The sequence below is a fragment of the Vespula pensylvanica genome, chromosome 25, assembly GCF_014466175.1.
Source record: "Vespula pensylvanica isolate Volc-1 chromosome 25, ASM1446617v1, whole genome shotgun sequence".
NCBI classification, from domain to species: domain Eukaryota; kingdom Metazoa; phylum Arthropoda; class Insecta; order Hymenoptera; family Vespidae; genus Vespula; species Vespula pensylvanica.
The window spans coordinates 1,238,608-1,258,982 of record NC_057709.1 but is presented as its reverse complement, the minus strand read 5'-3'; the positions used below and the strand labels follow the sequence as shown (position 1 = coordinate 1,258,982).

Sequence of the window (20,375 nt, the reverse complement as noted above, 5' to 3'; positions counted from 1 at the left end):
TTCATATTAATAATGTGAAAAAATATTGCAACAACAATGTGTATTAATAATGTAAAATAAATTATTATAATGATGTAAAGAAATTATTTCTTTAACGTACGTGCTGAAATATGCGATTTTTTTTTCTTTTTTTTTCTTTTTTTTTTTTTTAATTCTACATGGTGTTCAAGAAAAAAAAAAAAAAAAAACTGGTTCATACTGTATTCCTCTGAGAAGAGATATAACAGGACAAGTTCAACGTACTTCGAATTCTTTTTCGACTCAATTGATAAAAAACAAAAAAGGAAAACGATTTGTAAAAAAATTACATAAGGTGTCCCAAAAAATTTGCAACGAACTCTACGTGACGAATATGTACAATTCATAAAAAAAAAAAAGAATAAAAAATAAAAAAAAAATAAATAAATAAATAAATAAAAATAAGAAAATTTCAATGCGTCTCACAAATTTTATTTAATCTCTCTACATATAGGGTGTTCAAACGAAACAAAAAAAAATTTTTTTCGACTTCTTCGTATATCATTGACACACTTACGTGAAAATAAGATAAAAAAAAAAAAAAAGAAAAGAAAAGAAAAGAAAATCGGAAAACCAAAAAAAAAAAAAAAGAAACGAAAAAGGAAGAAGAATAAACATAAATAAATATTTCTGTAAAAAAGAAACAAAACAGGTTTAACAAACTTCACAAGTCATTCATTGTGATTCACTTGCTTACAATTATTATTTTTTCTTCTTCGTCTTATTATTACCATATTTACGTAATAACAAAGAATGAGACGCGTTTGCAAGGATCAACAAAAAAAAAAAAAATATGTCGCCAGACTCTATTATTATCGTCAATGGAATTCAATGATCAGTGATTCGTGGAACGTAAATACGACGGCGCCTCCGACCGTTTAGCTTTGAAGTTAAATTTCGAAGCGAAACCGACCGTGCGCGCTTAGTGCTTTCGACAATGACATAGACATCGAGTATTTCATCATGCAGTGTGCTTCCCACGTGTCGGTCTGTCTATAGTATTTAATAGTGTTAGTAACAACGCAACGTTGCCCGGCCATTGCCATCTCTCAAACGATGAAATTCACTTCGTAACTATAAGTACAAACTTCGTACAGTTAAGTATTATCGTTCGACACGTTCCACGAAAGTTACTTACGTTTTCGACGTTGTTAAGAAAACAAAAAACAAAAAAAAAACAAACAAAAAATGGCATACAGATTTTTTCGGGACAAATGGTTTTGCTTAGGAAGAATAAAAAGAGAAGAAGAAACGAAGAAATAGTTCAAATTTTTCGTTCTTTCGTCAAATGTCGACATTACATATAAAAAAGAAAAAGGAAGATATTGATGTTCAAATCCATTCTTTTTTTCCCTTTTTTTCTTTCGTACGAATTGCTAACTGTAAGAAAAAGAGAAAAGAATAAACAAACAAAAAAAGAAAAGAAAAAAAAAAAAGGAAAGAAAAAGGACGAAGAAGAATTTTGTCACGAATAAACAAATCAAAGAGTCAATGTGATTCCCGCCCAAAATTTTTAATTTTAAGGTGTTCGTTATACGCCCGAGGCGCCGCACGTGGCAGATTGGTGAAATACGTTCGTACAATAATGCGAAATGCTTAGCGTCGGGGAAGAAGGAATTAGGAAGGTAGGAAGGAAGGAAAGAGAGAGAAAGAGAGAGGGAGAAAAGAAAGAGTGAGAAAGAGAGAGAAGAAGAAAGAGTCAGAAAGAAAGAGACAGAGAGCGAGAACAAGAGAGAGAGAGAGAGAGAGATAGTGGAAAAGTAGTAGGGTATTCACTCGGCGGGCTCAGTCGTGTTCAGGACGGCGTCGCGTCGAGATCGTCCATAGTCAAGAGGGAGAGGGTTGAATTCGTGTTATTTGATTGGTCGATGAGAAAAGCATTCGCTTTGCCGACTTCCATTTTATTTTTTGAGAATATTCAGAAGCCTACGTTTTTATCGGTATAACGTGGCTTTTTTTCTACGATCCTATAGACGCACACAGCCAAACATATATATATATATACATATACATACATATATATATATATTTATATATATATATTTATATATATATACAATTAGGCGTACGCGCCCGCGCGCAAGTAAGATAAAAATAGACTACTACTAGCCAGACTTTTCGTCCTTCTTTATTCTTACGCGTAATAGTTTACAAGAGTAATAGTTACGAGGGAAGCAGCAAGTAGCCAGGAATGAGTCAAAGGTAGACTGCCAAAAGTAACGGTCATTTTCCTTCGACTTCTCACACACGAGGTATGTATTTTATATATATATATATTTTTTTTTCTTCTATATATGCATATATTGTACATATGTACGCAGCTAATATCTTTTTAAGAAATAATTTTTTCTTTCGATAAATGTAAAATTTCGATACATGTGATATATTCCATGAATTTTTCTATTTTCTTTAAGCTTTTCCCCTTTTATTATCTCTCTTTTCACTCGGTCGGTAATTTATCACGATAGATAGAAATTTTTTAGTCGAAACAGATGTTCTCTTTTTTTTTTTTTTTTTTTTCTAAAGTGTCGTCACACTTCGTGTTAGAATCGTATCGGAATCTTTAATCAAGAATGTAAAATTGTGGGATGTATATGATCATTCTATCTCAGTCGGTAATTTTTCATAATCGATCAATTTTTCGTCGAGATTAGTGTTATTTTTCTTCTGGTGTGTTTTCATCGTCGTGTCACGTGTTGGAATATTATTGGAAATCGTTTATTAAAAATGTGTAGTCTTGGAATATATCTAATCATTTTTCTCGATCGGTAATTTCTCGTAATCGATGAATCTTTATTCGAAACGAATGATGCTTTTTTTTTTTTCTTGATGTGTCGTCACATGTCATATTAGAATCGATTTAAAATCGTCGATTAGAAATGTGCAAAATTTTGAAATATATTTGATCATTTTTCTCGGTCGGTAATTTTATCATAATCGAGTTTAATGTCGAAATAGATTCCTTTTTTTTTTTTTTTTTCATCGTGTGCATTAAATTCGAATGAAATTCATATATATGTTTATCGTCCATTTTATTTATTATCTTTATCTCTGTCGATAATATTTTTTATCTATCAAATTTAACATCTCGAATAGTTATTTATTTTTTTTTTTTTTACTCTATTTTTTTAACGTGTATAACGTCAGACTCGAATCGGACTCGTTGATTAAAACTGTAAAATCGAGAAATATATTTTTTCTTTTTCTCTATCGGTAATATTTTTTTCTGGCTATCGAATAACAGACACATTCCATCGAAACAGATGGCTTTTTCATCAACATGTTATTGTTGTAAAGTTATAATCGAACTGAATCTATAAATGAATAGAATGTATTATTTTATAGTTTCTTGCATTTTCTCTATCGGTAAAATCGCGTTTTCCTATAAATTAAAAATAAAAAGAAGAAAAAAAAAAAAGAAAAATTACTTAATGTTCCCGTAAAAAATAAACGATAAATTTTGTTGGCTTTATCAAAACAAATGTTAGGCCATCGGTCGAGTTAAAAAAAAAAAAAAAATAATAATAATATAATATTTTTCGAACAAGAAGAAATGAAAAATTCGTAAAACAAAAAAATTGAAAGGATGCAGCCATACCTTTCTTTTACTTTCTCCGTCGATAATATCGATAGAGTCTAATAATTTTCTTTCGATATAGTACTTGCAATTATTAAAGTCAACTTTTCAATTATACCAAAAACAAAAAGAGAGAAAAAAAGATCATTCCTATCGCAATATAAAAAGAAAATGATAGTAATAATAAACTTGCACAACACATTTTTTTTTTGGACGCCATATGTTGTTCTAAAATATAACAAAAACAGTGTGTATGTAAATACACTAATGCTCATACACTAATGAAAAAATATACACGTAGTATATATATAGTATACTATAGTATATATAACGACATATATATATATTTTTTTAATTTATGAGTCGAACGTTAAGATGTTAATCAAACGCTTTTGTGTACACAGAACGAGCTAAACAAACATCTCATATTTCAACTAACCAACTAGTCGGTTTCTAGCGATAGGAAAGTGAAAGAAACATCAATCATTATCTTACAAAAATCGAAGGTCACGATTCTCTTACTTTTCACTTCATTACCTTCGTAATAACGATATTGCTTTTGATATTTTTCTACAAAGCTGAAACGTAAACTTTTATGAATCCACAAAAATGCATATTCGTTTCTTATTATTACTCGACAAATATGTACACATATGTAATATAATCTTGATGGGAATAGTAACTTTATTTTGGGACTCTAATGGCCGACAACAAAGGAAAATGGACGACGATGAAATGCTCCGATACGTTCTAGGTTTCTTTTTCTACTAGTGAAAGGGACGAAATTCGTAGAATGATATTATCTAAGAGTAGGGGTAAAGAGGGAGGGAAGGGAAGGGGAAGGGAGGGGAGAAGAGAACGTTTCTCGTGACTTGTGGTCGTTTAGGTTATGATATTATTCTTATGGACATTAGATGAATCAGTTTATTGATTAGGGTGTTTTTTTTGTTTTGTTTTGTTTTTGTTTTAAATTCGCCAGAGTTTTACTTTGTACTTGTTTATCTTGATAACAACTGATAACATTGCTTATGACAATATTTTATTGAACTATTTATTTTTATCGTTTCGTGCTTATCGAAAAAATTCCAACGACTCGAGGGAAAAGAAATGTTTCCAAAGATTTGACAAGATTTTGTTTAATTCGACAAATTTGTTCAATTGGAAGATATTAGAAAAGTAAAAAAAAAAAAATAATAAAATAAAAGAAGACATTAGAAAATATTTGATGGAAAGAATAGGAAATTTGGAAAAAATTAGAAGCATTAGAATAAAAATAGGAAACATTGAGAATATTAGGAAAAAATTAGAAAGCATTAACAAAAGTTTGCAATCGAAGTATCTTTCTGTTTTCTTTAAACTCGAAGCTATCATAATTCGATGAAATATCGATGAAAAAGAACACTGTAGGTTAGATTTCGATTTCCAAAAAAAAAAAAAAAAAAGAGAGAATCGTTCGACAGCAGTGCCCTCTACGAAACTGCTGTAATAAATATTACATTATTCCCAGAAAAGTCAGCAATTTTTAATTGAAAAATATTTTCATTATAAAACCAATAGAAATTGAAAATATTTTGATCATATCGTTTCAAACGAAAGATACCCTGTATACAATTTTTATAGTATGAAAATAAATATTGTACGAAAGATAACTACATATTTATTTACACAATAAATAGATAAATATATCTCTCGTATATATTCCGTTCCGCTCCGTTCCGTTTCGTTTCTATAAAACATATCTTTATTTCTTGTAGAAATTATCTTATCGAATCGTCCGTAAGGTTATGTCATTTTCGAACATGAATTAGCAATCATGTTCTAAGTACTTATGATAATTATTATTTTTTTTTCTTTTTTTCCTTCTTCTTTTCCTTTTTTTTTCGTTTCTTTTCTTTTTCTTTTTCATATCCGTATTAAGATACCAACTTTTCCATTATTTATTTTTTCTTTTTCATTATTTACACGACCATTTTTTTTTTGTTATATACGTAATCATTATCATTATTATTATTATTATTATTATTATTATTATTATTATTATTATTTCTTTGTTCTTCATCGTAAATTTTTTAAATAGCAATTAATATGAAATTGAACGACAGATAAAATATATTTATCTACAAAAAAAAAAAAAGAAAAAGCAAAAAAAAATTTACGGAAATAAAAATTTCTTTCTCGTTTTTTCATTTATTTATTTGTTTTTTTTTTCTCTCAATATAAAGATATATATATATATATATATATATATATATATATACGCATTTGATTTCGTTGCACATGTATGTAATCAAATTGTGCATGCATAACCTCTATTCATTTCTGTTTTTTTTTTCTTTTTTAAAATTTTATCTTATTTCGAATATTTCATGAGATCACGAGGACGAGAAACGTGTCGTTATTAATAACAAATGATCTTAGAAAAGAAATAGTGACTGTAAATGAACGCGCGTTTAAGTTTAAATAACAACCGATAAAAGCGTCCAAGCACGTGTCTCAAACGATTAAAATGTTCTATATCATGAAGAGACTCGTGTACGGCCCTGTTTCATCGTCATCTTTGTCGTAATCGTTATATTGTATGCGTAGATACGTGCGTGTGCATATGCGTGTAAATGTGTATAAGTGTTTCAACAGCATGATGCAACTTCGTTTAGTGTTCGGTGATACTTAAATGTTCGTATTTGCATATCAAAATATTTAAACAAACTTTGTTTTTTTTTTTTTAATCTTTTAATTACGCAATCGTTGTTAATTTCTTTTTATTTTTCTTTTCTTTTTTTTTTTTGTTTTTGTCGATCTTTAGAAAAATCTTTCTCATAAATTATTTTCTCTATTTTTAATATCTTGAAAAAATTATTGATCGTACATCGTTGACGATATTTCTTATAACTCGTTGTAAAATTAATTCGTGTTATTAAAATTTTTGATTGATTGAATAAAAAAGGAAGGAAGAAAATAAAATTTAATTACGCTTTCTCGAGATTAGGTAATCGTAATTGGAGCTTGTAATTTCGACGAGTTAAGCTTGCAATTTTATTGAAATTTGACAAATGAAATTGTAATAATTAATCCAATGATATTGGTTTACTAAAAAAAAAAAAAAAAAAAAAAAAAAAAAAATTGTAGCGTAATTCTTAACGATTAATTCGATTAATTTTATTTTACTTATGCGCTATTAGAATTTTCAATCTCTAACAAGCATGATGTTAATCTTATCAACTTCAAAAAAAAAAAAAAAAAAGAAAGAAAAAAAAGGAAGAAAAAAAATGCATACGATAGTTCTTCACGCGATATAACGAGGTATAAAATTAAAATGAGACCTGTGTGCAGGGGCGAGAGACGAGAGGGTGCTTTGAGGTGCAACGAACTTGATAAATTAACAAAACGATTGAGTTTAAATGACCGTGAAAGTGTTATCCTGCTCGTAAAAAAAAAAGAAAAGAAAAATAAAAAATAAAAACGTGATCGAATTGTTAATACACGTGTGATTAATCGTGCGTGAAACATGACGATGTCCAATTTATGCAATTTCAAATGAAATTTTAATAAAATTTATATTATTATTATAATAATAATAAAAAAGAATTAAATTATTTGAATATATATATATATATGTATGTATGAAATAAAAATATTATTATTATTATTATTATTATTATGTATATATAAAATAATTCTTGTATTCAATTATTAATATTAAATAGTAATAATAAATTACAGAATCTATATATACTTTTTTTAATTTGAATAATATAAAAAATTATAGTAGATATATATGTATATATATATATATGTGTGTAATTGATTTGTGAATATACATAAAAATGATAAATGGGAATGGATCCAAAGAAGTATCGTACGATTACAAATCATAACATTTAATATTTATTATAATGATATTATGATAATATTTCTTTCTTTTTTTTTTTTTTTTGTTTAAGATTTGTTATAAACGTCAAGTATAATCAAATATTATACTTAGTTAATGCTAATGGAAATAACAAAATTTCACTTAGATAAATCGTGATGAAACCGATGTAAATTGATCGATTTATAGATCTTTGATTATCGTTGCCTATGGATCATGATGCAATTCTTGATATGGGTTTCTCTGTTATTATATCTATATACATACATACATACATACATACATACATACATACATACATACATACATACATACATACATACATGTGTGTGTGTGTATATATATAATCAACAGTAAATAAATATAATTATAAATAATAGTAATCAATTTTAATCTAAAATAATATTTTCAATATAATGAAAAAAAAAAGGAAGTAATTTTTACGATTCTATATATATATATTTTTTTTCTATATATATATATATTTTTTTAATTTCAATTTTGATCACATCAAAATCTTCGTTCTATCGATTCGAATCTTTCGCACAAAATTGCAATTTATATCTTTCAATTTTATTTTATTTCATTTCTTTTTCGAAACAATTTTGACTTATATATTTTCCTTAAAATCTGAAAATTTGAACAAATTGTAATTTTAATTGATAAAAAAAAAAAAATAAATTGCCGTCAGACAATTGCAATTTATGTTTCGCGACATAATTGCAATTTTTTTATTTTATTTATTTATTTTTTATTTTTTGTTTCTACAGAAAGCTTTTCAAGCAATTTTACTTGACAACTTGGCCAACCATTATATATTGTTCAAGTTAGATTCTCAATGACCTTGCGACATTAAAATGCACGAACTAACCTAGAAATTAAACGCTATATAAACGTATATAGTATAACATATTTACTCGTAAGGTTCGTGCCAATAATCTTTACAGGAAGCAATTTTATTTTCGTGGCTCATGCGATTGGTGACTATCAAAAAGTAGTCACGAAAGAAATAAGAAAAGTGTTCATAATTTTAACGATTATCGCGTTACACATTAAACGTCAAATTTTAAATTATTGAACTACATTTTACACGTTAACACCGCCATTATTAATTTATTTTTATGTCGGCCATTTTGGTGCACGGAACAAGGGATATTTATATACGCGAAGCAACGGATTTAAAATTATTATTATTATTATTATTATTATTATTATTATTATTATTATTATTCGTATCAAATTAATATAATTTAATAGACGACGAATCTTTGATTGATTTTAAAAATCAACTATTATACTTTCAGACTTTTTTTTTCCTTTTTAGATCGTAAAACTACAAGCCGAAACTCGTAAAATTACATGCTTTATTAACAATCTAAAAATAGTTCGAAACGGAGTAATCGATTTGTAAAATTAACTAAAGACTTTTGGCCCACCTAGGGATATTTTTTATACTTTTTTCTCTTTTTTTTTTTTTTTGACGTCACGATATTTTGCATTTAAAAATCTCTTTGTTATTCATAATGATAACGAACATAAATCAAATAAAAAAAAAAAAATAATAATAATGAAGGAAGTATTGATAAAAATGTTCGATAATTCATCCATAATGTGTGGAACGTGTGAATGAACTTCGCCTACACAAAAATACCTCATCTAAATATATTTTCTAAGCATCATTTCTCGATCGATCAATCGCGATAAGTCAGGTGACGAGATAAAATTGTATCACGTGTGAGTTTATTTAAAGGAGTGAAAGAAAAAAACACACGATATTATACGAAGAAAAGAAAAAAATAAAATAAATAAAAATAAAACAAATATATAATAAATCAATTATACGATATAGATTGCACGATCGATAAAGTAGATTTTTTTTATAAAAAAATTATTATTTGATTTCAATAATGTCCTATTTCGCTATATATATATATATATATATATATATATATATATATATATATATAATTTTGTAAATCATTTCAGATTTTTTTTTTCTTTATATGATTATTATGAAATATTTATTATATAATTACATTATTTATCCAATTAATTTGAATGTGAAGTTCGTAAACCACAAAAGTGTGGTTTTAATAAATAAAAGGATTTTTTTTAATAAATAATCTTTTATTGTTGTTTACTTGTTGAATGTACTTACGTATTAACACTGCATTCAATTATAAAATTACATTCGTATCTGTCATCGTAAATTATTTTTAATATGTTTGGATAGAATAACACATACAAAAAAAACATACACAGAGGATATGCAAAAATATGTACACAACAACAAATCGTAAAAACAAAAAAAAAAAGAAAGAACAAAAAATATTTTTAATTAAATCATTAATACAAAAATTTAATTACTATATTTTATTATAATAAATTTTTGCTCTATTATTATTTACTATTTAATTATTATAACAAAAAAGAAAAATTAACAAATAAAATTAAAAAAGAAATATCTAAAAAAAAAAAAAAAACAAAAAGAAAAGTGAATAATTTGTTATTTATTACTTTCAATTATGCACACACGCACGCACACACAGATCACACACACACACACACACACACACACACACACACACACACACACACACACACACACACACACACACACACACATGCACGAAGATATAAAACAATAAATAAATGAAAATTGTTTAAAAGAATATGAGATAAAAAATTTTTAAATAAAAAAAATTTACTAAATAAAAAATTTCTTTCGAACGTCTACGAAGTAAATAACTAATTCAAAGTCAATGATAATAATTATCATTATTGACGTCAAAGTTTTCAAACAAATATTGTTGTATATATATAATACGTGTGTGCACGCACGAACGCATACACTGACATATATGTATTAATAGGTCAACATTGATAACTTGTTTTATCATATTTTAAAATAATCAATTTTCTCTCTTAACGAATGAGTCCATCTTAATCATGATTTTAATCTACAAACAATTAAAAATACGAAAAAAAAAAAAAGAAAACAAGAATTAATAGAATATTGGTCGATAAGTTAGATCTCTGCAAGCATAAAAAATTGAATTTGAATTGAATGAAATTTTTTAATGGAATAATAATCGATCGATAATGTAGATCTCTGCAAACGAAAAGTCTATTGAATTTTATTTATTGTAATATAGACAAACAAATTGAATCGTACCTTTCAATTAATTTGAAATAATTTTATTCCCTTTTTGTATTACTTTTAAATGAAATTGAAATAAAATAAAAACCGAATTTTATTCATACTAATTATTTCAACTTTGTTCATCTCTTTGTCGGCTCTTAAGTCGTAACAATATTGTAATTGTTTTCGTGACCTTGAATGAAGTTTTTCTCTCTCTCTCTCTCTTTTTTTTTGTTTTCTTATCATAATTCCTAGAAAGGAAACGATTATGACATTTAAGACGATTAACTCTTTTAATATATGAGAATGTGGAATAACAATTTTAATCGCTGCTGCAATAAATAATACGAAGTAACTGTGATAATTTTGATGAAGAAATTATTATAAATGGAATGTCAGTGCAATGTCAAAAATTGAATTAGTAAAATTTCTATTCATTTCTAATCATTTTTATTTTTTTTTATCTATTCTTCCTTTTACTAAAAAATTGATTGATATATAAATTTTTATTTATTTATTTATTCACGTTCAATGTTCATCAATGTTCACGTTTAAATAATTATTGCGTAAAAAGTTATCGAATTATCATTTTTTTTTTTTTTTCTTCCAAAGAAATAAATTTAATATTTGGCAAAAATATATGTAATAAATATATTTGAATGAATAAAAATTGAATAATAATAAAAAATAAAGTAAAAATTAATTGTTAGTAGTAAAAAGAAAATAAAATAACAACGGATTAATGCATACAATTAAATAAATATAATTATACTTATTGAATTATTATATCGAGTAAAATAGTAATAATAAAATACGAAAAAATATATACATATTATATAATAAATGAAAATAGGCATTAATTCGTCGAGAAAATTTATTCCAAAAAAAAAAAAAAAAAAAATCGATAAATAAACGAATCAATAAAATAAAATAAAAAATAACTATAAATCCATCTTATTAGCTTGAATTTCGAAATATTTTTGACCGAGTTAAGATGTTCGAAGATATTTCTGTGAATAACATTCGAATAATTTTACGGTTAAAAATACATTAGGTGATACGTGGTAACGTGAATTAGTAACCTGCGGTCTATAAATAAATCTGTGTGCACTCTTTGTAACTTAGAGAACAGTCTGGTTGTTACTTTGGAATATTAACAGAAAATTACAAGATCAAAAAATATATATATATATACAAAAAATTGTTCTTCAATTTACATTAAGAAGAATTAAATAAAAAGAAAGAAAGAAAGAATAGAAGGATAAAGAAATTAATAAAAATTATAATAATTGAAAATTAAAATAATCGAAATTTTCGAAAAAGAAAAAAAGAAAACAAAAATAAAAAAAGAAATAAAAATACATAAAAAAATTTCTGTAATCGACTATTCGTTAATGTACATGTGTAAGAATTTAAAAAAAAAAAAAAAAGAATCGAACAAAAAAATTTATCAAACAATTTTTTAATTAATCATTCGTTAATTTGTATATACATATATATATATTTTAAATGGAAGTACAAATGGCTTCTTCTTTTTTTTTTTTTTTTTTAAGTAACATTGCCAAATTATTTCTATATATATGAAGACAATGTCCGATGTTGCTTCTATATCGATTAAATTGCTTTAATTGGATTTATATATCAATTTCTTTTTATTAGATAATAAATAATTGTTATATAACATATAATAAATAAATTAATATAATACATTATCACAAATGTTTTTTTCTTTCTTTATATATATATATATATATATATATATATATATATAATTTTATTCATTTAGTATTTTCATATTTGTTTTCCAATTTTTTTTTTTTAATTTTAATTTATTACTGTTTTTGTTGATTTTTATTACGTAATTTATTTTATTTCATATTTTTCAATTTGTCTTCTCTTTTTATTCTTGTTTATTATTATTATTATTATTATTATTATTTATTAACGAGCATTATAAAATTTTTATATAATTCATTACATTTTATTTTTATTTGCTATACTCTTTATGCCATATTTCGCTTATAACAATATTTATTTTCGTCATAATTTATCAATTATGTTTATCATCGTCATTGAAACTATTTAATTAGGTATGACTTTTTACAACGATTTGATAGATAATAATTTAACGTAAAACATTTTTTTTTCTTTTTTACTTTTTTCTTTACTTTGCTGTTTAATTGCAAAACATCTGGAAATGAGAGCAAAATATAAGGGATATGGGTTACACAGCTGACGATATATTTATATAATCACTATAGTTAAGAAGATAATAAAGAAAGAGAGAGAGAGAGAGAGAGAGAGAGAGAGAGAGAGAGAGAGAGAGAGAGAGAGAGAAATATCAAGAAACTCAACTTTAGAGAGTGATAACGTATGAAAGAGATATTATACTACAAAAACTATTAATGATATCTAATTAAAAAGAAGAAAAAAATTTTTGAGATGAATCACCCTGCATATATACATACAAACATCAATATATATGTACAGGGTGCCTCATTTCAAACGATATAGAGCTGAATATCTCGGATCTTATGGGTTTTATAAAAAAATGTTTTAAATAAAAATTGTTAGGTTTTAAAAGGATAATGTAACATTCGTTACAACTATTTCGTAAAGGACCTATTAATCGAGACGTGATGATCATAATAATTTTTTTTAATGGAAATCGATATTTCGAGTGAAACAAAAGTTGTAGATAACGTCAATACGAATCCAACGAGTACCTATAGTGTATATTTTAATCGACGTTTTATCGAGTTATGGTGTTTTGAATTTTAACAAGTTATGCAATTGCAATAATGTTATATTTATGAGACACTGAAGAGGTTAGTTCGAGTGATTGTAATTTTTGAAAAATATATGAATAAAAATAAACGAATAAATAAATTCAAAAAAAAAATATATATATATATATTATAATAAAAAATAAAAAAGAAAACAAAATTTAAGAAAATTGACCGCATTATTTTGATTATATCAGTTTTTTAAACTTCGAGGTGGATATAACTCGATCGATTACTATCGATATTATCTACAACTTTTACTCGATTTGAAATATCGATTATCATTGCGAAAGAAAAGAAGAAAAAGAGATAGAAGAAACAATTGTTACGAATTCGATATCTCGATCAACTATAATACCTACAAAATAATTTGTTAAAATATTTATTAATTATTATTAATACTTATTAAATTAAATAATTTTTAAATTAAACATTTTTTTCTTTTTTCTTTTTTTTCCTTTTTTTTTTTTTTTTTTTTTTGGAAAGAATAGGGTTTTTTATTCTAAAAAAGAAAAAAAAAAATTTCTTTTTTGAAAACTAAACGACAAGATTACCGCCATATCGATTTAAAATGAGACACCCTATACAATACAATATATTCGTATGTGTGTGTGTGTATTTCTTTATGCGTTAAAAAGAATGATAAATAACCAAGGTCGTTAAGTTCATAACATCGGAAATAACGCATTAAAATATTTTTTTTTCTTATAGATACCATAATACATATTTAATAATTTACATATATGTACACACACACATACACATACACACAAAACGTGCATTGTTTATATATATATGTATGTATGTATGTATGTATGTATGTATGTATATGTATATATTAAATGATTTTAATATTGTTATAATAAAATTGCATTATAGTCTTGAAAAACGAAAAAGATTATTATCGTAAAAAATAATCTACACTATAACGAATAAATATTAAGAAAATGAAGAATCTTTTTTATATGTATTTTTTCCTTTTAAATTTTAACGCAGACGAAAATATCAATAATAGCATTATCAATAAACTACTTGTTATCAATAATAAACCGTATAAATTTTCCATTAAACTTTGAACGTAGGAAATACGTCATCAACATACATTCATAATTTACAAGATAACAAGTATGTAAGTCTGATTAGACGTCACATGAAAGAAAGAGAAAGAAATATTTTTATTTAATTATCTTGAATCAATATTACAAGACTGAAGTCTAAAAGCTGGAAGTCGACGTTTTTCGATAAAAATTTTTTGTCAAATGACAAAGTGCATAATTGACGAAAAACTACAATAATAATACATATAACAAAAAAGAAATATATATATATATATTAAAAATAATTAATATATAAAAAGATAATTAGTAGACCCACCCTAAATGAAAAAAAAAAGAATAATAATAATAATAGTAGAATTATATATATATATATATATAAAATATATAAAAAAGATAATTAGAAAGTGGACCAAAAGTCTTTGGGTGATTATAAAAATCGATTATTCTTTTTCTAGAGATAATTTTCTTCTTTTTTGTGAATTGTAAAACTGCAAAACGTCGCTTGTAAAATTACTAAGTGCAATTACAAGCCTGAAAAGTCTCAACAAGTAATAATTAATTTTTGAAATCGATTAAGATATTTTTTTTTTTTTTTTTTTTTTTTTTATCACGAAAAATTAATCCGATATTTCTCTTGATCAATAAAAGATAATTGTTTTATTTATTTTTCTTTTATTTGTATCCATTCGCGAAGATTTCGTTATTGTTAATTAAAAAAGAAAAAAGAAAAATTTTTCTTTTTTTCTTTGCACAAGTGATCTTGAAAAAAAAAAGAAGAAAAAAAAATGCATTAAATATAAAATATACGTATACGTATACATTGTATTAATTTATATCTATTTACAATGACTTGATAGCTAATTAAAAAAAAAGAAAATATATAATTTTGTTTGCTCAGGTGATCGAGGTTTAGAAGATAAATTAAGATAGAAGAAAATTAAGATGGTAAGTTTGAAGAACTTTTGCATATTATAAATCATTGTTGTTTTGCACACGTGTTTTGTAAATTTATATCTTATCTCAATTGATATCTTTTTGTGTTTCATTTTTTTTTTTATTTTCATTATTATCACCCCCTTTTGTCTTTTTTCTTTTTTCTTATATCTGTTCTCTTAACACAGGCGGACGCTAATAATAAACCACCAACAGAATTGGACACTTTCCTACCTCAAGATGAAACTAATACAATTAAAGATGGTGTTCTACCAGCCAAGTAAATAATTATCTATTTATTCTTAACATTTACTTTATATATATATAAAAGATAATAATCTGAAACTTTCTCGTTTAAGTTTTATTTTATTTTCTTTTTTTCTTTTTAATATGTACATATATATATATGTCATTTATTATATATAATTATTTATAATAAATTTATTTGATTTATTATATATATATATATAAAAGAAATTTGGTCATAAGTTCGATAATAATAAATATCAACTTTTCTTGTTAAACATGATTTACGTTCAGTTAAGAAAATCTATGCGAGATTCAAAATAATATATAAAAATCAATAATAATAATATAAAAATCAAAATGAAAAGAAAAGAAAAAAGTATTCAATAATATAACTGTATTTCATTCATATCATTCCATCTTTAATACATCTATCTTTCATTCACATTATTATTAAAAGTGAAAATTTTAAATTGATAATTACCAGAAATGTAACATTTCTATCGAAAATATATATCAATAATATAAAACGTATGTTTACATATTGGATAATTTTTTTTTTTTTCCTTTTTTTTCTCTTTTACATTATTATATCGTTGCATGATAAAACTTCTTTATGATTGTACGACAAAAAAAAAAAAAAAGAAAATGTAAATCATGTCTTAATTATGTTATATAATAAATGATATGTATATTGTATGAGAAAAGTTTCTTTTCAGGAATATCAAAGTTATTTAATCGTTGAAATAATTATTTCATACTTTTAGATATAAAGTACAAGTCGCACCAAAAGATGTTGAAGAAGGAAAACCTTTCAATCCTTTCACCGAACGCAAAGTTGACAATCCTACAACGTAAGATCATATTGAAATTAATAGATTTTTGTTTTATATGATAAATAATTTGGAAATATTCTAAGTTTCTATTTTTTTTCTTTTCTTATATTTAGGGATTGCGATACATTGACGCATTTATTGAAAGCTTCTCTTGGGACAGGTATATTGGCTATGCCTGTCGCTTTCAAAAATGCTGGTCTTCTTGTTGGAATAATTGCAACAATATTTGTTGCCTTTATATGTACGCATTGTGCATACATTTTAGTAAGTAAATAAAGAATCTTTTCCTAGAAATTATTCTAATAAGAATAAGTGGTATAAATGATCTATACATATTACGATGTACATATTCTAGGTCAAATGTGCACACGTTCTTTATCATAAAACGCGAAGAACTGAAATGGACTTTGCTGATGTAGCAGAAATAGCGTTTTCTATGGGACCACGATGGGCAACAAAACTTGCCAAACCATCTAGGTATATAATATATCTCGTTGAAATTATATATAACGATATATTATCATGTTTTTACTTATAACATTGAAAAATTATATATAAAAAAGAAAATAAAAAGATATCTTTTTTTTTTTTTTTACAGATATATCATACAAATTAGTTTATTCACAACATATTTTGGCACCTGCAGTGTGTATGCAGTTATCGTTGCTGCTAATTTTGAAAAAGTAATTAAACATTATAACGAAAGTCTATCGGAGGACACTATTATACGTGAAATTACAGCTTGCCTGTTAATTCCTCTGATACTACTCAGTTGGGTACCTAATTTAAAATATCTTGCGCCAGTTTCTATGGTAGCTAATATATTTATGGGTACTGGCTTGGGAATAACATTTTATTATTTAGTTTGGGATCTTCCACCGATTAATAGTGTACCACTGGCAGCACCTATTCAATATTTCCCTCACTTTTTTAGCATTACGGTTTTTGCTATGGAAGCTATTGGTACGATATCTTTTATATATATATATATATGTATATAGTATACGAATATTAATAAAAAAATAAAAAGAAATAATAATGTTCTTACAGGTGTCATCATGCCATTGGAAAATAATATGAAAACACCGCAGCATATTATAGGAATTTGTGGTGTTCTCAATAAAGGAATGTCTGGAGTAACTCTTATATATATTCTCCTTGGATTTTTAGGTTATATTAAATATCAAGATTCAACGTTAGATAGTATTACTTTGAATTTACCCACCAAAGAAATGTAAAATATTACTTATCATTTATTGATACTAAATTATCAATATTAAAATATAATACAATTTTATATTATTATTTTTACAGTCCGGCTCAAGTTGTGCAAATTTTAATTGGCTTAGCAGTTTATTGTACGTTTGGATTACAATTTTATGTATGCTTAGATATTGCATGGACTGGAATTAAAGATCATTTTCAAAAGAAACCACTTTTAGCGAATTATGTTTTAAGAACAACTATGGTTACTGGAGCAGGTAAAAATCTTTGATTTTTATATTTAATTATATTAGAAATATTTTAATATAATATTAATTATCAATATTGTTTTTCTTTCTTTTTCCAGTATTACTTGCAGTAGCTGTGCCAAATATTGGACCTTTCATTAGTTTAATCGGGGCATTTTGTTTTTCCATATTGGGACTTTTTATGCCTGCACTTATTGAAATCGTTACATATTGGGATACTGGTTTTGGACCAGCTAATTGGGTAGCAGTGAAAAATATTATTATATGCGTAATTAGCATAATAGCGTTAGTATTTGGATCGCGTAGTGCTATAATAAAAATTGTATATCCAGATAGTTGATTAAATATAGAAATCATTGATAACATAGATTTCTTATTATTCTGTACATTCAGAATTCTAGAAGAATCGAGGTCTCATGAATTGGTCTCATGCATAGGAAAGTTTTAAATTAAAAAATTAAAATCATTAGATGAATCATCTCTCATAATTTATATCTGTATGTATTAATATGAGCGAATCAAATGAATATGGATAATAAATTGTTAGTATTTTTCATATCGATGTATTCTACAATATGACAAAGCCATTTGAAAACATAATAATTAAAACTGTAGGCCTCCACTTTCAGAATTTAATTTTTTCATAATGCATTTAATATCGATATGTATTAAGATATATTAAGTTACAACTGATTTCTCAAATTCAATTCGTTTCAATTCGAGTTAAAAAAAAAAAAAAAAAACTATTATTCATAAGTTCCAGATAAATATAATATTAACATTCTATGCGCCAAATTTTTGTATTATAATCAATAATTTCTGTTTTCCTAACGACCATAAAAAATATATATTGCACTGGCTGCATGTATGAAAGATTTATAGTGATCATATTCTATCTAATATTCTTTGACCTTTACCTAATTCCTAAAATTTATATTTTCTTTCTATTGTACAAATGAACGATTAAGTTATCATATTTTAATTAATTAACATGCTTACTAAATGTTTTATATTACAAAAATGATATAAAAAAATATATGCTTAGATTCTTATACATAGTAAATCTCATTATGATAATGTATAGATCGTGATTGAATATGAGAAACTATGCCGAACAACGAGTTTATCATATATATATAAATAAATAAATATATATATATATATATTCATTTTTCTAAAGGTGCATAATTAAGAAGTTTCTCAATAAGATCCACATGTCCAAGCAGCATTCGGCGACAGCAATATCGTTTCAAACCCAATGCATCAAGAGCATCACTGAAACATTACGCAAACGACCTTTTTACAAGGTTATCCTACAAAGATCCATAATATTTGTTTTCTCTAAATTTGTTCCAACTTCTTTTATTTTCTAGATAGATTCCTTATATCGTTTATTTTCATCAAAAAGAAAAAGAAAAAGGAAATATTTCTTTTCTAAATAAATGTATACCGAACGGATAATTTTAGTTTCATATTTTTGAAATTACATATCTATAATTAGATTTCTAGTTTTTTATGCATAAGAAACTATTGGATAAATGAATATAATGAATAAATGTGTATGAATGACGATTAATAAAGAATTTGAAATGTTTGAGAGGTTATGTATGTAATTTAGATTCATATCTTTTTAGATAAGAAACGTTTAGGAAAAATGAATACAGCGAATAAATATGTATGAATAATGATTAATACAGACTATAATATTTAAGAGGATATGTACGTAAATAATTAATTAATTAATTTACCCTTCGGTGTACTCTGCCTGTAGTAAGCCAAGATATGCCTCCCATTTGTTTCCAATAACTTTTCCACAAGTGAAACACCTCACGGGAATAATCATTTTTGATGATTAATTAATATGTCTTCTATTTTGTAATATAAATGTTTTTAATCTTATGGTACGCACACACAAACGTAAGTACAACGTTCACGATTACGCCAATACAAATTAATGCAAGGATCGAGAAAGACTGAGAAGGACAACACACATCTTTAAACGAGGTTTCTATTGATTCTAACCTAGTTACAATCAGTACTACCAACCTTTCAAAAATAAAGATTACAATATCACCAAATTGAACAAAAAGACGAGTGAAATTTAATATTAAAAAAACAATCACATTATTTTTTTATTATTTTTCATTAATAACAAATCGATTTGATCTATCGACAAAATAATCGCTATTTAATAACATCTGTGTTATTTCCTAACTAAATCTTTAGGCCATAGATTGTTCGCTTATTCGACGATTACAGCGCCATCCAAGTTAGCGGCAAATTTGAATTGATATTTTTCTTTTTGTTTCATTTAAATCTTTGTCTTTCTCAACAAGTTAGTTAATAGAAATTTGTTCGATTATAAAGCTCAGTATAATTATATTTAATTGAAATATTGAAATCTTTTTATTTCGTTAATCGTTTAAGATTATTAAAAAT

The 20,375-nt window shown here is 25.0% G+C and overlaps 2 protein-coding genes across 2 annotated transcripts; one reads left to right on the top strand and one right to left on the bottom strand.

Moving 5' to 3' along the window:
• The first annotated feature begins 2,084 nt into the window (after window positions 1–2,084).
• LOC122637344 (proton-coupled amino acid transporter-like protein pathetic) lies at window positions 2,085–18,301 on the top strand. The gene is made up of 10 exons (XM_043829425.1): window positions 2,085–2,270; window positions 15,348–15,394; window positions 15,571–15,662; window positions 16,396–16,482; window positions 16,578–16,728; window positions 16,820–16,941; window positions 17,063–17,427; window positions 17,515–17,698; window positions 17,779–17,945; window positions 18,035–18,301. Exons 2-10 carry the CDS (start codon window positions 15,392–15,394, stop codon window positions 18,274–18,276), a joined length of 1,413 nt encoding a protein of 470 aa, XP_043685360.1. The 5' UTR covers window positions 2,085–2,270; window positions 15,348–15,391; the 3' UTR covers window positions 18,277–18,301.
• On the bottom strand, window positions 17,695–19,938 carry LOC122637350 (DNA-directed RNA polymerases I, II, and III subunit RPABC5). The gene is made up of 2 exons (XM_043829434.1): window positions 19,685–19,938; window positions 17,695–19,211 (listed from the first exon to the last, which is right to left on the bottom strand). Exons 1-2 carry the CDS (start codon window positions 19,777–19,779, stop codon window positions 19,103–19,105), a joined length of 204 nt encoding a protein of 67 aa, XP_043685369.1. The 5' UTR covers window positions 19,780–19,938; the 3' UTR covers window positions 17,695–19,102.
• Between the last annotated feature and the right edge of the window lie 437 nt (window positions 19,939–20,375).

Coding starts and splice junctions, on each gene's coding strand:
- LOC122637344 (XM_043829425.1), top strand. Junction 16,729..16,819: donor CGCATTGTGCATACATTTTA/GTAAGTAAATAA, acceptor TACATATTCTAG/GTCAAATGTGCACACGTTCT. Junction 17,699..17,778: donor AATTTACCCACCAAAGAAAT/GTAAAATATTAC, acceptor TTATTTTTACAG/TCCGGCTCAAGTTGTGCAAA.
- LOC122637350 (XM_043829434.1), bottom strand. CDS start 19,779: ATGATTATTCCCGTGAGGTGTTTCACTTGTGGAAAAGTTATTGGAAAC. Junction 19,212..19,684: donor CAGGCAGAGTACACCGAAGG/GTAAATTAATTA, acceptor GTAATGTTTCAG/TGATGCTCTTGATGCATTGG.